The sequence below is a fragment of the Centroberyx gerrardi genome, chromosome 17 (assembly GCF_048128805.1).
Source record: "Centroberyx gerrardi isolate f3 chromosome 17, fCenGer3.hap1.cur.20231027, whole genome shotgun sequence".
In the NCBI taxonomy this organism is placed as follows: domain Eukaryota; kingdom Metazoa; phylum Chordata; class Actinopteri; order Beryciformes; family Berycidae; genus Centroberyx; species Centroberyx gerrardi.
In genome coordinates this window covers 15,373,365-15,389,335 of record NC_136013.1, presented here as the reverse complement: position 1 = coordinate 15,389,335, position 15,971 = coordinate 15,373,365, and the positions used below count along the sequence as shown (strand labels likewise).

At 44.6% G+C, this 15,971-nt stretch overlaps 1 protein-coding gene across 1 annotated transcript in view; it reads right to left on the bottom strand.

Annotated features, from left to right (window-relative positions):
* ttll5 (tubulin tyrosine ligase-like family, member 5) overlaps positions 1 to 15,971 on the bottom strand; it is a 45,880-nt gene that overhangs the window by 13,630 nt on the left and 16,279 nt on the right. Inside the window, exons 14-28 of the mRNA XM_071924196.2 lie at positions 15,669 to 15,760; positions 15,021 to 15,062; positions 13,932 to 14,039; positions 13,685 to 13,776; positions 13,015 to 13,077; positions 12,546 to 12,578; positions 11,787 to 11,935; positions 11,239 to 11,503; positions 9,466 to 9,583; positions 8,844 to 8,990; positions 8,536 to 8,630; positions 8,250 to 8,398; positions 7,394 to 7,978; positions 7,070 to 7,257; positions 3,959 to 4,098 (exon numbers count right to left, since the gene is read on the bottom strand). Coding sequence (XP_071780297.1) covers positions 3,959 to 4,098; positions 7,070 to 7,257; positions 7,394 to 7,978; positions 8,250 to 8,398; positions 8,536 to 8,630; positions 8,844 to 8,990; positions 9,466 to 9,583; positions 11,239 to 11,503; positions 11,787 to 11,935; positions 12,546 to 12,578; positions 13,015 to 13,077; positions 13,685 to 13,776; positions 13,932 to 14,039; positions 15,021 to 15,062; positions 15,669 to 15,760 — 2,266 coding nt within the window. The remainder of the gene's footprint in view (positions 1 to 3,958; positions 4,099 to 7,069; positions 7,258 to 7,393; positions 7,979 to 8,249; positions 8,399 to 8,535; positions 8,631 to 8,843; positions 8,991 to 9,465; positions 9,584 to 11,238; positions 11,504 to 11,786; positions 11,936 to 12,545; positions 12,579 to 13,014; positions 13,078 to 13,684; positions 13,777 to 13,931; positions 14,040 to 15,020; positions 15,063 to 15,668; positions 15,761 to 15,971) is intronic.

Here is a 15,971-nt window from a genome sequence, read left to right as displayed (position 1 = left end):
AAGAACAGCGCTACATCTGAGTTTCTCATCACTAGCACAGCACACGTGTGGGGCTTCAACTATCTGGGACTTCCCTGCCTGCCGGACTGCTGCATGTGGGTGTCAGTTCACTCCCCGCTGCGCTCGCCATCCTTTAATATGCTGATATGACTTACAATAACACGGCGGTGCGAGCGGAGCACATGTGCGGCATCAATCTAACTCAGCGTGAATGTGGGAAAAAACGGATGGTCTGAGATGACATCATGCCACAGCCCACAGTATCTCAGTAGGCTAGGCAGTGTGGACAACATCAGCCTCAGGGGTTTGGGGGTATTTCCAGAAGTTATTTATTTTGTGTTTCACTTGTTCGGTGCAACAGTATGAAATTGAGAAGAATCTTTCCTTAAAATACCGAGTATCTGGGGGTTAGTTCTGGGAGTAGCCTAAACAGGGATACTGATGCATTGGTGTAGTGCAGTGGTTTGATCCAGAAACCTCCAGGGGTCCCTGAGGGCCTTCCAGGGGGTCCCCAGAAAGATGAGAAATAGTTCCTTTTCATTATCATTTCACTCCCTAGAAGTCAGCAAAATAAGAGAATGTATAAGGGCGACTGTTTTGACTATAGGTTTCATTCTCCACCCTGCTGTTATACCCCCTCCTACAGTATCAACAGTTACGCAGTTACAAAAATGAGGCTCCTTAGGACAAAACCTTACTAAATGGTGATCTGGGGTTTAATGTAGATCTATTTGGGGGTCCTTGAGTTGAAAAGGTTTGGGAACCCCTGGAATAGTGCATCTGTCCATCTGCGAGCTGGGTGACAGACATGTAATAACTGTGAGTTGGGTGACAGACATGTAATAACTCTGCACACCGAGGGGTTGGGTTCTGCTGTGAAGGTGTGCATGTCCACTCATTAACAATATGGCCACCGAATCCATTCGGTGGAATTTCACTCATTCTTACCTTAGGGGTTCTCCTCACTCCTATTACCACATCTGGCTCCAATCGATGTGAATTTTTTTTTTTTTTTTTTTCCAAAGAAGGAAGACATCAAACCAATTTTGTGGGACTTTTTCCCACACCAAGCAAGTTTTAAATTTTCACAAGAGTTTTTTTTTTGGTTAGCTGGATTTTTGGTTCAGCAAATGTCCTTATAAAATCAGACCAAGTAAAACAACAGTCTGACAAAACATTGGATAGAACTAAAAATACCCTGTTTGAGTATGGTGGTGGTATTTCTCAGTTGTAGTGGTCCTACAGCGAACAAGATACCGTGGAGATGATGGCTTTGTATGAAAACTGAGCTAAAAGTGCTGTGGGCAGTGTGCTAAGGCAGCGCAAGACGCATTAGTGAGTGTTCAACTGACTGAGATAAGTACAGTGGAGCAACCAGGACCTGCTGCAGACTTAATATGGAGCTACATCACAAGCTCAAACCATAACTGTTATTAACAAACCAAAGCAGCAACCAAAACATACTGGAGATTAATTTTAATGGAGCTAAGAAATGAATCCAGGATCAGGATAAAGGAAACCTAACCAGACGTAGCTAACTGTCGCTCGCTCCTGAGGTTGTCGCCTTGAGTGCAGCCTGAATATCACATTGTCAATATCAGGCTTTAAAATGTCCACTAAATGGAAAACGTGATAATGTATCAGGGGGTCCAGTATTGTAAATGACAGCCGAGTTAACTGTGGGTGTATGGAGGCAGAGCGTATGGTTCATAGGCCCTCCGGTTGTCAGCAGACTGGAGCGGGGCAGCGGCTCTCAGAGTGCTGATGCAGCATACCTGGCAGATCCTGGCAGCGGCACTTCAAAGAGCCGCGCTACTCTTTGAAACCCATCATACTTCACCCCTGTGGTTGCTTAAAGAGCCAGTGGGCTTAACAGTTTCAGTATGTTTGGCACAAACCGTCAGCCCCAGTGTAGGGGGGAGGGGCTCAGGAAATTCTATGTTATAAGAAACAGTGCAGAGGCGAAATCAAGGTAATTTATCCTAATATCTTAATAAAGATATTACACTGCTATAAGAGGCGAGTGCCAAGCCTAGGGTTGGGGGTACTGGTGTAAAAAAGTTGTTTTTGTATTTCTGCCCAGTAGCTTATGGAAAGTTATAGCGAGCCACGTATTATCAGAAGTTTAGAATGAACAGCTTTGTAACGAAAGCTATCTTGTGTGGAGTAAAGGATTCAATATTATTCTTACTTCTTCGAAAGGTTAACCTTGGTCAAAGCTGAAATGTGAAGCTATATTCAAACTACTTTTCTGATGAATGAAGTACCAAAACAATCTATGGAAGGGTAGGAATATACTGATGTTTATACAAGGTGTCAGGTGAAATTACTTGAGGAAATGAGTAAATTCACAATAAAAAAGTGTAATCCATCAAAGCATTGGAAGTGAAAGTTGAAATGGGAGATCAAAAGGTGACTTGTGTTTCCTCAGTATCGTATGCATAGGCTAGGCTATCCTTAAAATTATAAATTCTATCAAAACTCTCTTCCTTAGTTTGTGGAAATAAAAACATTTTAAAAAGGGAAAAAGCCAGACATTCCAGGAATTCCCTGACAGTTCCATACATAAGGAAGGGCTGGACTGGAAAAACACTGAGCTCGAGATCAGGGCCAAACTGTCTGAGACATTGTCACTCACATATCACTATAAAAATAAGAGGGGAGCAACCATGGATGCTTAACCCTTAATCAGCCACGCCTCCTGCAGCCTACAGGTCGATCGTCCTGGCCGGGACTCAGGTGATTCAGACCGGCCAAAATACAGACCGTGACCATGGGATCACATTCTCTCCCTGCCTTTCCTCCTCCTTTCTCTTTCTTCTCTTCTCTCTCCTCTATCACCCTCTCTCCGCAGCGGAGCAAAGTGAGGGGGGAGCTCATGGTAGCAGAGGAGAGGGCTTGGAGCAGACAGACTATGTGGGTGAGTTACTGTTGACTCTGCCCCCCCCCACCTCTTATCCAGTGCAATGTATTAAGCTGCCAGCATGCTTCACACACTCCAGGCAGCCAGCAGCCAATTCCACTGCTAGCTAGTCCCACAAAGCACAATTAAAAAGGGAACAAAATGCCAATTTCCACGGATGTATTGAACTAGCCTGCCCAGAGGGGTGTTGGAGCTTGAAAAGACTTTTCCAAAGAATAACAGTCTTCAATCTAAAAATTCGTCAGAGACCATTAAAAAAGCCTTCAGGTTCTATTGAGTGTGACCAAATAGGCTACCACAATTTAAGCGCCTACAGTAAGGAGTTGTATAAAGTTGATTACACAGAAAATCCTCAGGACATTAATTTGGCCGTAGTGAATGATACTTGAGACCTGAACAGCTCTTGTGAATCTTTCACATGAAACTGTCAGGCTCTGCATGGCGGTAAGAATGAAAAAAAAAAATGCAGCTTCCTTAAAACTCACAAACTCAACTATTTCAACTCCCTCCTTAGACCAACTGAAATGAGCTAAAACTTGTTTTCCAGCCTTATCCCAGGTTCTGAAAAACAAAAAAGGTTGTTTATAAGGACTCCGCTGCCTAAGCGCTACACTGAACCTGCTCTGTGTGTATCTGTGTACAACAGGCCAGCATCTCAGACTCGAGGCTCTCGCAGGAGAAATGGCTGTTTATCTTGGCAGTAAACCCCGCTGAGATTGTAACGCACCATTCCCTCTCTGCTGCCTCTGGGGAGGGCAAATAGCACACGTGAGCACAATGGTCAAATTTCACCCAAAGCAGCATCAGAGCTCTTATAAGGGAACAGAGGTATGCTGCCAAATGCAGAGGTGGGGTAGCAGGAGGGGGACTGTCTGGGAGCTGTAATATCCATAGTATCAAGGGATGGTAAGATGTTGAAGAAAGGACACCTCTCTCTTTCTGATATGGAGTCAATGCTACGTCGTCTTCATTTTTGATAAGGAATAGTGCTTGTGAAACTGTGTCTCCTCTGTAGTGTAGTTTCTTTGGACTCACCCAGTGCTGCAGACCAGATCCGTGTCAGAGTGCACAGCCTTCACGGGCCCTTGGGTGACAGCAGCAGCATGGTGCACCTTAGGGTTAAGTGTGAAGCCCCCTCTGCTCAGCATCCCGTTGGCCAGGTTCAGGTTGGTCAGCTGTGGGCAGACGAGGAGACTCAATTCAATTCAACTTCATTGTCATTCCAACCTTATGCAAATGCAAAGTGAAATGAAAAACTAAGAGTGGCTACTTTAAAGAATCTAAAATATAAGATATAAATATAAGAATATAAGACACTTTTTTGCTCGCTGCATATTCCATTTGTGTTATTTCATAGTGTCTTTACTATTATTCTAAAATGTGGAAAATAGTAAAAATAAAGAAAAATGTGGTGTGTCTAAACTTTTGACTGGTAGTGTAGGTATAAAGTGACTAAATCAGTGTAAAGTCAAGTAAAACCTCTCGCTACCAGTCACCCCAAGGTCTAATGCAATGGAAATGTGTGATGAAGTGTTCCTACACAGCAGCAACATAAGTCCTGATATTGTGTAAATTACAACTGCAGACAGAGCGTTCCCCACCCGCCCCTCGTTCTCAAATTCTCTCACCATCAGCCTCACAGCCGCCCTGCGTCGACCACTACAGTCTCTTTTATCTGGGGGGCTGTGTGAAATGTACACGGCACATGGCAGAACTAGTCTCCGCTCAGCACTAAATCCAGGTGGTCCCCTCTCCCTCCCTCCGCCCCTGAAGGCATCAGTTATCATAAGGCTCGCCAGGCCAAATCTGTTTACAACCACATCAGCATGAGCATACTGCACCACACGACCCTGGGAATGATTATTGTGCTGAAATCTAATGGAAGTGAAAAGTGCTCGTACTGCTGTGGTGCTTATTTACTCTGTTTCCTCCCCTGCGGCACTATGTATCCAAAGTGAAAAGTGTGAAAAGTTAGCTGGTACGGCAGCACAGATGTCACAAATGAAATAAGGCCTATAAATCCCCTGTTACGAGAGCCCAGATCAGAATCATCGTTTCAGTTTCAGAGAAATTCTGTGTGCCGTTGCTATGATTCGGCAAAGCTGAGAAAGTTTCCTTTATCCGACTTGCTTTTTGAAAATGACAAGGCTGTTTATTTTGTCTAAGCTTTAAGCTGAGTTCTAGGCAGGTGAACGAATTGTTTGGCTAGTCACCATGCCAGGAAAAGGGAAATACATTCCTAACAGACAGGTGTTTAAATTAAGGCAGGAGCTGACAGAACAGCAGCCAGGTCAACAAGCTCCTCAAAACCCAGATGCAGAGTTCCGTTTTTATTTTCTCAATTTGCAGAAAATTTACAACACAATGTCAGTAAATATCAATGGTCAAAGACCTTCAAAATTGCCCAGTATTTTTATTGTTTCTAGCCAAGTATAGCATTAACTCTCAGTTGTAATGCTGCTCTTGCTGCAAGGCTTTAGTACAATGTGAACAAACTTGTTAGCAATTTGATGACAAGCATGGTGTAACACAGCTAAGTTTCTCATTTGGGTGGACTGGTCTTAACCTTACAAACAACATCTGTTCCAAGCTGTGAGCATTTCTCTGCCAACTAGAATTACACTTGATGCTTGTCTACTACACCTTCTCTGGGTGTGACTATCCATTACTCAGGGTGGGAGCGTGAGGAAATGAACACACACACACACACACACACACACTGGGGTGCAAATAAGGGTTGGCTTGTGGCCGAAATGTCATGAGATATCAAGAGCTGAACGCTATCATGTTGCACCACATATGGCACAGGTACCCTTCTCCAATACTATGTAATTGCTATAATGTTCCATCGTGTTAGGTCATGTTTGGGTGTACTGCATACAGGCAGGCTTGTCTGAGACAGAGGGTTAAAGATGTATAAGGTCTTGGACACACACACACACACACACACACACACACACACACAAAGAGGCACGCATATGGGAAGGATTCACCATGCCTATATTCCACAGCAAGACTCCTAATTATTAATGTCCACCTGATTGGACAGTGATTAGGCCTTGCATATTTGGCGCAACTAGGCTTTGATCAATTACAGTTTCTTTTGTTACATTTGGGTTAGCATGAAAGTGAGTGATTACTAAACCCTCAGAGGTCAACTAGCACAACAGGGTGTTGTTCGTCTTTACAGAGTTCTCCATTCAGTTAAGCAAGTGATTTAATGACTTCTAATCTGAGCCTAAAGAAAAGCCAAATGTACTCCCAGGCTTTAAGTGCAAACACTGAACTATTTCACTCTTCAAAATAAGCTGCTGCCATGCCCAGGATTAACTATTCATAAAAATTACAGCAAACACCTTTCAGATAGACAGAATAATGTACAGCCAAAAGGAAGCCATAAAAACTGCAGTCTGTGTGGTCTGGTGCCATCACAAAAAAGCTCTGACAGAAAAAACTCCAGTCAGGCAGAGAGGAGGAGGGGAGAAAGGCTGAGGGGCTCCCCACACCGAACGACAAACCTTCGGGGAAGAAAGAAGAAGGGGGTGGTGGAGCCAGCGGAGCTGCCGCTCCCCTGCTCGGTGCCAATTTGCCACATTCTTCTATTTATAAGCATCAATTACCACAAAAAAGTGGCTGCCTGTTAAGTATCAACAGAAAGCACTCCCCCATGGTGCATCTGATAATGAGACCTCACACAGAGCCGGGGCTCAACGCGGCTCACCACTGCTTAGACCAGCCAGCTCCAGTCCCAGTTCCAGACCCCCCCCCCCCCCCCCCCCCCCTCCAGCCCACAGGCTTCAGGCGAGCTGAAGGCTAAAGGAGGAAGGTGCGCAGTACGGGGCAGCAGACCCACCGGCTCCAACTGCTCTGCTGAATGAATGAGCAGCTAGATGCCGCCAATCAGCATGGGGTCAGAGCCAGGTTTATGCATCAACAAAGAGGAATATCATAGACCTCACAGTGAGAGACTACTGCAGAGGGGCCAGATCCTTCTTCCTTACTTGAAGCATTGCAGAGATCAGTTTACAATTGCATAATAAGTCAAACTCAAACATAGTTTCTTATTCAAACATAAAACCTGCAGCTCCAGGTGATATTAGCTGTTAGCTCAATGGGATACGGAGGTGAAAAATATAATGAACTCACATGCTGTGTCAGCAGGTTGATGTGACTGGAGCTGGTATAGTGACGAGCAACCTGCTTGTCAGCCAGTTTCTGCAGAGCTGAAATGATGGCCTGCTGGTTAGACTGGGCCTGGGCAGACAGAGAGTTCAGCTCCTTGAAGGCCCCTACTGAGTTTGACCTCAGCTTACTGGAACTGCTCCTCCTGATCACTGACATAAGAAAAACCACATGGAAAGAAAGCAAGAATATATGAATGAATTCGATAAAGGAAGGATCAGGGTTGAGTTAGACAGTAGTGAAACAGTAGACATAAAACTGCAAATATAACCATGAGTACATGCTTACCTTGGCCTGCAGAGGTGGGCCTAGAGAGCTTCTGGCTATAGATGTGCGCGGCACTTGGCATGGAGGAGGCTGCTGCAGACGTGGAGGAGGTGAAGGACTGAATCCTCCTCAGCACCTGGGGTGGCTGCGGGGCAGGCGCTGCGTTGGGGCCGGTGGGAACGGCCGTCCACATCACTCTCGGGGGCTGTACGGCAACGGGGGTGGAGCTGTATGCCGGGGGCTGGGGAAGCGTCTGAGGTTGGGGAGGGGGGTAGAACTGAGACTTGGCCATGGACTGTGCGTAGGACGGGGGCTGAGAGGGTGGCGGCGGCGGCGGACAGTGGAGAGGCAGGGACTTTGCGGATGGAGAGCAGTGCTGCAGATGGATATGGGCGCAGTCTAAAGCCGCAGGGAAGCTGGAGCAGTGCTGGGAAGCCTGGACCTCTGGCTGGGCTTTGCCAGTTCTAACCACTGCCTGATGGTCTGCAGTCGAAGTATGGAGAGAAGGCTGGCTTCCAGTGGCCTTGGTGTCTGGGTCTGTGCTGATTTTGCCGGTGGAGAGCGAGGACTCTGAAGCGCTGGAATCCTCTTTGGCCACAGGCAGAGCTGTTCAGAGGAGGAAAGAAGCCAGAGCTCCTTTATCACCAGTTAGCCATTCCATGGCTCTGACACACATTTGTTTTCCCCCAATGAGGGCTAATCATTGGAAGCTGACCTTTTCTTGACTCTTCATGACTCAATTTTTTTCCCTGAACTTCTATGGATTTACAAATCCAAACATCTAAATTTCCTTTTACTGTGCTTGAATGATAAAAAAATAGACATGAACCAGAAGGCAAGAAACAAAAAATATGGAACAAATATGGATTTAACTCACTTTTAGGATTCTCACATCTGACCGGCTCTCCTGAGGCATTTATTTCACAAATGTCTTTCTTGACACTCCTGACTTTTGTTCCAAGGAAGACACTGGCTGATTTATTTTTGTGTGTGTAGAATGTCAGAACCTCCTCCAGATCATTTTCACTGTTAAAAAAACATAAGACAAGAGGTTAACATGTGTACAGCAGATTGAGATCACTGTTCAGTCAGTAGCATATATAACTGAAACAGTAAGGAGCCAAGCATTGAACAATAGCAAGCAAGTTTGCCAATTCACTAACCTTGCTGCAGTGATGTACTCCTGAAATACACTGGGGTTGATACAGTGCTCCTCCTCTTTGCTATTCTCCTGTTTCTTCACCATATGTTCAGTCTCCTGATAGGATATAATAAAGGATAGAATAAATGAGACAAGCACGCTCAGTCGTCTCTAGGGAGGTAGCAGCATGTCTTGTGCTTGTCTTTACAAAAATATTTGCTATTTGTAAGTAACATGAGGGCATTCAATAATGTCAAAAGGTGTACCTGATAATGGATTGCAATGTGGTGGCAAAACAGACTTATGTAATGGCAGTCTAAGAATTGGTACCTTGTTGTAACAGTGGATGAACTCCCCCAGTTGGTGGGACAGGATGCGTCTGCGGTCTTGGAGTGGTAACTGGCGACTGGGCAGAACCATCTTCATGTCCTGTTGAAGGTTACTGGCTGCTCTCTTCAGGAAGCGAATCACCAGCTCCTGGACACAACAAAAAACATCCATGAGACATCTTCTGTTGTCGCTGCCCTGACTCATCGACACATCACGCTACAGTCATGCAGGCTGTGTGAGCGCTTTCAGTGTCCTTTCAGTGTTAGACGACGCTTGAGCCACTAAGACCATTGAATTCAAAGGCCCAGAGATCGGCTTGTGTTCACATTCATTTTCCCCAAAGGTTTGAGGCCAATGATGATGATGATGTATGCCATTCCAATGCGCCAACGAGACTTTCCAATCAGGCCAACTTTGATGCAGACCGCATTTTCCTTTCGACGTGGCCACAAATGCCTCGTACACATTAACACTACAGCCACGGTACGGATGAGTAACAGAGAATAATCAAATGGAAAATCATGCGTATATAAACATAAAACAATGCTCCAGGGTGTCCTGCCCTGTACATTTATTAGAAAAATTGGTATTTCAGGGAAAACACAGATGGTTATCATTGTACCATTTGGTCGTTGTCCTTCTCTGGCCAGGCTGGGGTGGTGTTGGCCCTGCTCTCTGCCAACAGTCTGAGCTGGACCCGCTGCAGGTAGGAGGAGAAGGCCATCCGGGCCTGCACTTTACTGCAGAGCAGAGGCACAGGGAGAGATGGTTTTTGAGGAGGAGTGAATGACTAAGGGTTCCAGGAGAGAGAAAGTCTTCATAGGGAAGAAACTGCAACCGTGCAATGGAAAAGGAAAGACACACACATATACACACACACACAATTATCGTCCCTCTTTTTCATTCCTTGACAGTTGATAATAAATATTCTCAACTACAGCTCCAGCCAGTTCACTTGGAACTGATAGTAAAGGTTGTTTTGTTTTTTTGTAATCTGTAATACATGTGTTACAACAAAAAGCACAAGCAGTGACACACATTCTGTTTGCTGACTTAGGCATCCAGAGAGAGAGAAAACAAAAACAGGTATGTATCAATTTCAGCCAGAAGTTGTTGGGAGCACAGTGTGACTTGTCCTGCGCCAGAATCAGAATGATGAATTGTTTTCATGGCCCGAGTGAACCTGAAAAGGGTACTGTCAGAACATTGTAGTGGGAAAAAAATGTTTTGGAAAAAGCTGTCAAACACAAACAATGATATACTGTACTATAATTGCCCAGCTCCATGCACAGTCCTGGCAAGCACTAAGGAATTTCTACAAACTCAGACTTGTTATTGTAATTCCTCCTCAAATTACAATTTCAGGCCCACTTTTAAAATCAATAGGAGACTGCAGTCTTTGTTGCAATTTAGACAGAAGTATGCAGTATTTGGAGGTGGATTTTGACAGTGTACAGTACAGTCCTGTTTCTTTCAATTAAGGAATTTATAAAAAATTAAGGTGTTTCATCCTCAGCCAATTTGGACAACATGCTTTTATATCATCTTGTCAAGACTATTGCAAATGCCTTTACACCTGCCTCAAGCTCTCGTCTTCAGAACTAAGAGCTAAACGAAGAGACCATATCACCCCAATTCTAGCATCTTTATACGGGTTGCCAGTCAGTTATAGAACTGATTTTAAAATTTTACTGATTACTTTTAAAGGTCAGCAAGATCTGGCCCCTCGTTATCTTGCAGACGTGTTAATCCCCCATGAACCTGAGTGCAGCCTGAGATCCTCTAGCAAGGCTCTTCTGATGGTTCCTCGGTCTACACTCAAGACCAAAGCTGACTGAAGTTTGCTATCAGGGCCCCTGGATTGAGGAACAACCTGCCTTGCACAGTTCCTACTCAGACTAGCTAAATCAGTATCATCTCTTGTTGTTGTTTATCCATGTCATTTTAAAAGCACAGAAAGCTAAATAGTTATGGTAACATACTGTATCGCATAATATTAGGTAGGGGGTGGGGTGGGGGGCTTTAAAGACAAAAAAAACATCCCTCAGAGACAAAAAAAGACATTTTGACCGTGCAATTAGCAACCCCACACAAGCAGCGTATCAACCAGTGGTCTCTACATGGAACTGAAGCATAGGATTAGTTGACCCTGGACCCCTGATCATCCATATGTTGACCAAGGAAGACATAGAGGAGTCATGCTCAAAGCAGACTGATCAAAACGGCATGAGCTAACTAAGGAAGGACAGAATTTCTTCCTGGCTCTTTTGGCTGACGCCTAACTTCATAATTCTCCTTCTAACAGAGGGAAGGCGGGGAAGACAGGGGAGAAGGAATGGATTAAGGGAGGAAGATGAGCTGCCAGCGGGAGCAGCAGCCCGGGAGACAGACTGACCTGAGGTCCCAGCCCTGCTGGAGGATGTGGAGCAGGTTGACTTTTGGCTTGGCAGTGCACTTGGCTGCCTCTGAGGTGGACAGGGCCTCATTGTGGAAGCACTCCAGCGGGGTGGCCACCGGTCCAGTCTTCATCACTACCGGAGCCTTGTGTGAGATTGGCTCACGAACCTGCTTCTCCTCCTCCCTTTCCTCCTGAACACACTCCTCTCGCTCCTCGACATCCTGACCACTGCTCTCAGTGGGGGAGGCCTTGGATTCCCTTCCTAAGTATGCAGCATTATGGGGAAAGACAAATGTGAGTTGCATCACTCTGCCTTATTGTATAAAATACACATACACTCAAAAGAAGGTTCTTATTGTTGCTGTAATGAAATGAACTCATCCGGAGTCATATTTGGCCAATGTTACAGTGACACAGGGGAGTTCTTTATTGAAACCAAAAGTGCATGAGTGGCTGAATTTGTCCCACTTAGCTAGGCTGCCCTCCATTTGAGATGCGAATTAAAGCAAAGCTTGCTGAACTGAGCCAGAATACATCAGACCTACCCGATTTCTTCTTCCCTGCAGCGGAGCGCTGGGCCAGGTGGCGCTGTCTCCTCTTACGTACCTCCAGAGACAGCAACTTCCTCTCATACTGGAGGACATGACCTCCATGGAAAACATCCACCTGCAGCTGCACATTCCCATTCAGGTTCCTGGGAGACAGAGGACAACAGGTCAACAGAACGGTAGTAGTAGTAGTAATAATAATAATAGTAATTATTTGTATAGCAGCTACAATATTTACACAGCCCTTTAGAGAGCATAAGGACAGGAAATAAGTAAAGAGAAAAAAGACATAAAAAAACAGATTACACAAAACCTATTAATGATAAATCAATAATAAATAAGTCAACAATAAAATAAATAAAATACAAAGTATAAGAATTGTTACAGCAAGCAAGTTTATTAACATGGGTTTTAAGAAGTGATTTACAGTAAAATACTGAACTGATTTATCGAGCCTAAGCTCCTCAGCCAGGTTGATACACAGTATATGGGCCCTAATGGAGAATACTCAAACCCCTTTTATCTATTCTATTCATCTAGTCTATCATAGATATTGGTAAAAATGCAAGACTTCACACACCATTGGATACTTCAGATTTCAGAATAAGGCAGACAGCTAGTAAGTAGATGAGACGGGGTTAACTGACGCCAGTTCTGAGAATGAGTAATGTGTCTGAATATCTTGTCTAGCAGTCTCTGAAGCGAGACGGTGACGGACCAAAGGAGGGCGGATAAATGGCAAATGATAATACCAACCGTGGTCTTGCAGTAACAGACGGTCTCCCCAATCTGGTTACCAAAGCAATATGGAAAAATCCTAGATGGGCTAAGTGGGGGGCCAAATCCCCAGACAATATTTTGCCATAGTCAAAGTTGTGGTTAAAAGTTGAAAGCCCATACTGATTTAAATAACATAAATGCATGGTGTATTACAATAACAAAAATGTGGTTCGATAAAAAGGCACAGTTCATCTATTTAAGGATTTCTTTTCTCTGTTTTTTTCATGCTCCATAACTATCTTTCCCCTCCTGCCCCCAAAAAGAAGCCACACTGCCACATAGACATTGGGCGCGCGCTGGAAAACTTGACTGTGTGACATCTTTTCAGCTGTTCCTCTCACCTATCCAATCGAAAGACCAAACAAACACCACGTTACAATCCAACCCTTTCCACAAACTGATGGAGAGACTATTCCCCAATCCCGACCACAATGGAAACGCTTACCTTCCATGGAAAAGTCTGTTTGCCAACATGGAGTTCATTGATGTCTTGGACTCCAGATATCCACTGAGAGAGGGAGATAATAACCAAATTACAATAATCATAACGGCAGGGGCCCGAACGAGCCTCGACTGCCTTATTTGTGGGAAATGTGTTAAAATGGGGCTACTGTGATACAGCCACTCTGAAAGCAGCCACTGTTGTAAATGCCCTAACAATTTCCCAGACCACTCAATAACATGCTGTTAAAAATGCCACGAAATCCCCACTACTGACAGCCCCATGAAGCTAATCAAGCAGCAAATCCCTCATATAGGAATATGGACTGTAAGCACAAAAATGGATTTCCTCTCAAACAGGGGCTTTAATGCCGTTTCAACTTGAAGTCACTGTGGGATATGAGCCATGCATGGAAAATAATATATAGAGCTCTATAAATACCTTCTGACAACTAATGTACAGTAACTCTGTAGCATACGCCTTTGGTCTGGTGGGTCATTAGTAGCAGTCGAGAGGAGTAGTATGGTTTGGCTTTAGGCACTGATTGTGTTAATTTAGCCTAAAAATCCTGAGCCAAATTCATTTGAAGAGGGTATCAATAATGAGCATTTGTGGACATAGAGCCTAGAGGGATTCATTAGTGATCAATCCATTCATTCTTGGCTCAGCTTACCTATAGAGCTCCCAGGTCTCTGGGGTAGGGAAGATCCTGATGAAACCTCCTCGCCTCTCATACTCCTCCTTTATCTTCCTCAGCACTTTGATCTACATTAGAGAAAGGAGATAGAACACACTTTCTCAAACAGACACATTTTTAAAAGAGTCGGTGTACATTCAGTTTCCCAGCCTGCCTTAGTCCAACAATATTGATTGCATTGAGAGTGTCACACAGCTCCATTATTACAGTTAAGAGTAGTTACCTCCTCAGCAGTCAGGCTCAGAGTGCTGTCTCCCTGGCCTTGTTTAGCTCCCAGTTTGTCCTTAGACCCCTCTGTTTCTGGATTATTGGCTGATGCGGGCCTCTGCCGCTGCAGGGGAGAAGGGTGGAAATAATATCAGTATATTGATAACATCCGTGTGCTGTATTTCCTCTTTTCAACACAAATCCTTGCCAACTTTGCAAAGAATTGGATGCTTCATAATCTGAATGAATTGGATGTTTTTAAAGATTGTCAGACTAGGTTTAATTCTTAAATTCATGCCTAACTAGTCATGTTTTACTGATAAACCTTAATCTACGGATCTGAAATATAACAAAGATAGAAATACTCTTCTATAAATGGAAAATGTGCAAACTATCTTTGGAATAATAACAAAAATCAACCCCTCTTCTTCCCTCCCTGTTACATAAATGGCACATTTTTGTTATTCACTGGCATTCCTGGCTGCCTCCCCACTGCATGCACTACCAGGCCGTGATTGACGACTTTGGCACGCAGGTTTGAGCTCGGGCCAGACGGCGGGGCATAACCCCACAGGATCACATACAGAATTTGTCATCTAAATAGCAGGGGGATTACATTTAATTTGTCTGATGCGGCTGGGGGGATACAATGGCAGCCAAAGAGTGACAAGGCCTAATCCCTCTGAAAAAGTCTCAACTGTTGCCCCTAATCAGAGTACAGGGAGAGGACAGGTTCTCCATAGGCCCCTGGAGTTCTTCAACTGCCTCTGTGACAGCCCTGGTTTAGGGGTGGGCTTGTTTTTGCTCTGTCTGAAGAGCCGAGATTCTGCAGAGATTCTGAGTCTAGTGCTGCATTGCAGCATTTAAACCACTGGCTTGTAAAGGCCACTTTGCTAATGTAATGAGGATTCTAATAAAAATGGCATTAGGAATCAATAAAAGCCATCTGTCTGCCACTATGAAAAATACCAAGGCCATAATTAAATAAGTAGCAGAAAGCAGACGGCAGTGAGTAATTTCTTACCGGTAATGCAACAGGCATCAGTGAATGGCAAAGGGAAAAGGCAAAGGGAGGTTAATATGGATGAGTTTGAAGAGAACTTACCAGTCTGCTGTGTGCAGTGGCTGTCTGTGCAGAGAAAGGGTGCTAAGAAGCAATGGGTGAAGATGGTAAGTTGGGTGTAAGCATCCACATCAGCATCTACTGTGACACATTTAACTTCCATACAGGCACACACAGTCTCAAGCATGCACACATGAACATGCAACACTGAAGCATTGTTACTGGATGTCTTAACAGGCCCTTTACACAATATGAGGTGGAGCAGAAAACTGTCTGATTTGGTAATCTCCCTCCAGTAGATCCCGGGCCAAAGCTGGGTGCAGTAGTTGACTGGAGGGAGCCAAGTGCATTAGCTGTTGTGGCATCATTAAGCAACAAGGCCTAGTGAGAGCATTAGTCACTTGATTAGAAATGATAAAACAATAAGCCACAGAGTAGCACTCGCAAAGTGACGTCACTCAAACACTGTAATTGCATTAGCAGTTGTTTTGCATTACAGTGAATTTTCCGTGAGGGTAAGAGGGGAGCTCAATGGCAATGGCAAGAATATACCGTAAGAGACAGTAAGACCAAGACAAGGATGGGAATGTTTCACAAGGAATGGTGGATGAGTGCGACACTTGGCTTGGCTGTTTTTTCTCATCCCCAAGTGTGCAATATGTACTGTATGTGTTGGTGAGAGTCCAGTACCTGTGTTCTTTGGCCTGGGTGCTTGAGGCTGGGGTCCAGGGTGACTCGGTCAGAGCGTGGCTGTCTCAGAAGGGGGTCCTGACACACGAAGCCTATGGGGACATAGTCAGCCGTAAAGGAGAAAGACATGAATGAAATCAGGTTAAAAATATGTTATTCCTTCCTGGTTCTGACCTGATGGCACTGCTGTAATATGAAGCTAATTTGGCCGGAAATTTTCAGACAAATATTATTTGAGTTCACAAAGTCACACACAGTCTCCCATCTATTGTCAGCAGATCAGCTCCAGTGCTATACAATGCT